Genomic DNA, 2,265 nt, shown 5'->3' on the forward strand with positions numbered 1-2,265 from the left:
TCAGTGAAGATGATAAGTGAAACAGATAGAGGGCACTGTGAAATGCCTATATCACTTGAAGAAGTACAGCAAGCTCTAAACCAACTAAAAAATAACAAATCGCCAGGAAGTGATGGGCTACCCTCACAGTTTTACAAAGCTTTTATTGCTGAACAAAAGGCAACAAAAACTGTAAATGTGTGTAAACAATTTAATATATTTTTGTAAATTTGTACTTTCCCTGGCAAAATGTAATGATTTTCATTTTTGTTTTTTGTTTTATGTTAAAACACCAGCAATGTTGGATACTGCAGTGTAATATTTTCTCAATNCTTTGTCTCTATCAACCATTATTTGACTCTGTTTCTAGTTCCTAAAAAGTCATCCTGTTGTGTTCACTGTCATAGTGATTTGTCAGTAAATATTTGTTTGTGGGCCCTAGAAGTGCATTTTCATGAAGGCAGACATGGTGTTTGTATTTCCTCTAACCTGCAAAAAGCATACTATTGTCCCAAAATGAACATTGCCTCTGCAGAGAATGAAATCTGAAAAAAATAAATACCCAATCCCATCTCAAGCAATTTTCTCTCCAACTTACTCTAAAACTGGTTTCATCCTGCTGACACCGCCCAGATGGCATTAAGAGTAGACATACCCTTTCATCACTCTTTAAAGTCCAGAGATGGAAGGTTTGGGGGCAACTTTCTTAATTTTGAGCTTCATCAACTTTGCTCATGGTTTCGGTAAGTTTGTTCCGTATTTTAAATAAACGTCATAGTTTTTTTTTTTTCCTTTCATTGTTTTAGTGCGACCTTGCTCTTTATTGTTAAGGGACAGGTATATTTATTTGTAGAATCCTATAGCGAAATTATAAATTCCAAAGCATTAGTGGAAGCATAGTTCGAAGATGACACCGTTTGATTCCTTTTTACTACTAGATGTTATAGTAGACTTGTTCAATCGGCTAAAAAGTTAAGCCGGTCTTACAATGTGCGGTTTTTTGCCCTTTTCGGGGCGACTTTCCAGTCATTTCCGATCGCTCGTCTTGTAGTGTTCAGTACGCAACGAGGGGGGATCAGCCTCTCATCACCTCCCGACCCGATCAGGAGGGGGAGCCGGTGTAATGCCGCCGGCCAAGATGGTGGAGGGAATAGCCGCAACGTAACGAGCTCTCGGCATCCAACCGATTATAATACACACATTGGCCACTAGTTTTTGTAAATCCAGCTGAAATATTTTTTTTTTTAGAAAAGATTAACACAAACTCTAAGTGAAAGACTAAACTAACACGCCTAAAATGCCTAGAAAATCCGGGCAGAAGCGTCCTGACGACTCCATGCCCAACGAGGAGGGGGGTAGCTGCTTAGCTAGCGACCACGATTATACAAACGACGGAATGGATTGCAACCAGCAAACAAGCCTTGAAGAATTCCCTCCGTTACCCATAACGCCAAGTAAGCTTCCGCTCCCTAAGAGACCAACTTTTACTAGAGAAGCCGGGCTCGGTTCATACGATGCTGTGTGCTCCTAGCCTCGTGAGACCATCCTGATAACAGCAGGAGCGACACCCTCGAAAAAATGGTGGAATCTCTTCGCGGCGAGATTAAAGTCATAAATGCAAAGGTGGTTCACACTGAGAAGAGAGTGCAAAGGAACGAGGAGTCTGCTGTAAAAAAAACATGAGGCGGGTCAGTGAGCTGGAGCGAAACAGCCACCGGTGGAACCTGCGGCTCCAAGGGCTGACAGAGGATAGGGAGGCGGAAGTGCGAGCTCGAGTGATCAGCGTCTGTCAGGCGATTCTACCGGAGGAAAAGGAAAGGCTCACTGCTGCTATAGACGTCGCGCGCCGGGTGGGAAAACCTCAACAAGATCAGTCGAAACCTAGAGGCGTTTTCATAAGATTTATCTCTCAAGGATACAGGGATGCTGTTTGGAAAGCAGCAAAAAACAACTCTTTTCTCCAAAACAACGGTCTTCGCCTTTTAGAGAAAAAACTATGGCTGCACACAGCGGCGTAGGAAGCGGGGGGGACGGGGGGGACATGTCCCCCCCAATATAAAAGCCAGGTGGATATGTCCCCCCCAAAAAATTGTACCGCAAAATATTAGATTTTGACATTTTTTTAACTAGCGTGCTTTTATTTTGAAGGCGCAGCATAGCGTTAGGTCACTGTACTCCCCCTCCCCTCTCTGAACTGCTGAGTGAGAGTGAAGGGAGGGAAACAGCGATACAGAAGTCAGAAACTTGTGAATGAGGTAAAATGGTCTGTCGGGAATGCTGCTATGA

General features: G+C 43.3%; 1 protein-coding gene across 1 annotated transcript in view; it reads left to right on the forward strand.

Annotated features, from left to right (window-relative positions):
- The first annotated feature begins 607 nt into the window (after positions 1–607).
- The window catches only part of LOC107090680 (butyrophilin-like protein 2), a 3,905-nt gene continuing 2,247 nt past the window's right edge, over positions 608–2,265 (forward strand). The window contains exon 1 of the mRNA XM_015384222.1: positions 608–722. Within this exon, the coding sequence (XP_015239708.1) occupies positions 662–722 (61 nt within the window). The 5' untranslated portion in view covers positions 608–661. The remainder of the gene's footprint in view (positions 723–2,265) is intronic.

This window comes from Cyprinodon variegatus, unplaced genomic scaffold (assembly GCF_000732505.1).
Source record: "Cyprinodon variegatus isolate N-32 unplaced genomic scaffold, C_variegatus-1.0 Scaffold308, whole genome shotgun sequence".
Classification (NCBI taxonomy): Eukaryota; Metazoa; Chordata; class Actinopteri; order Cyprinodontiformes; family Cyprinodontidae; genus Cyprinodon; species Cyprinodon variegatus.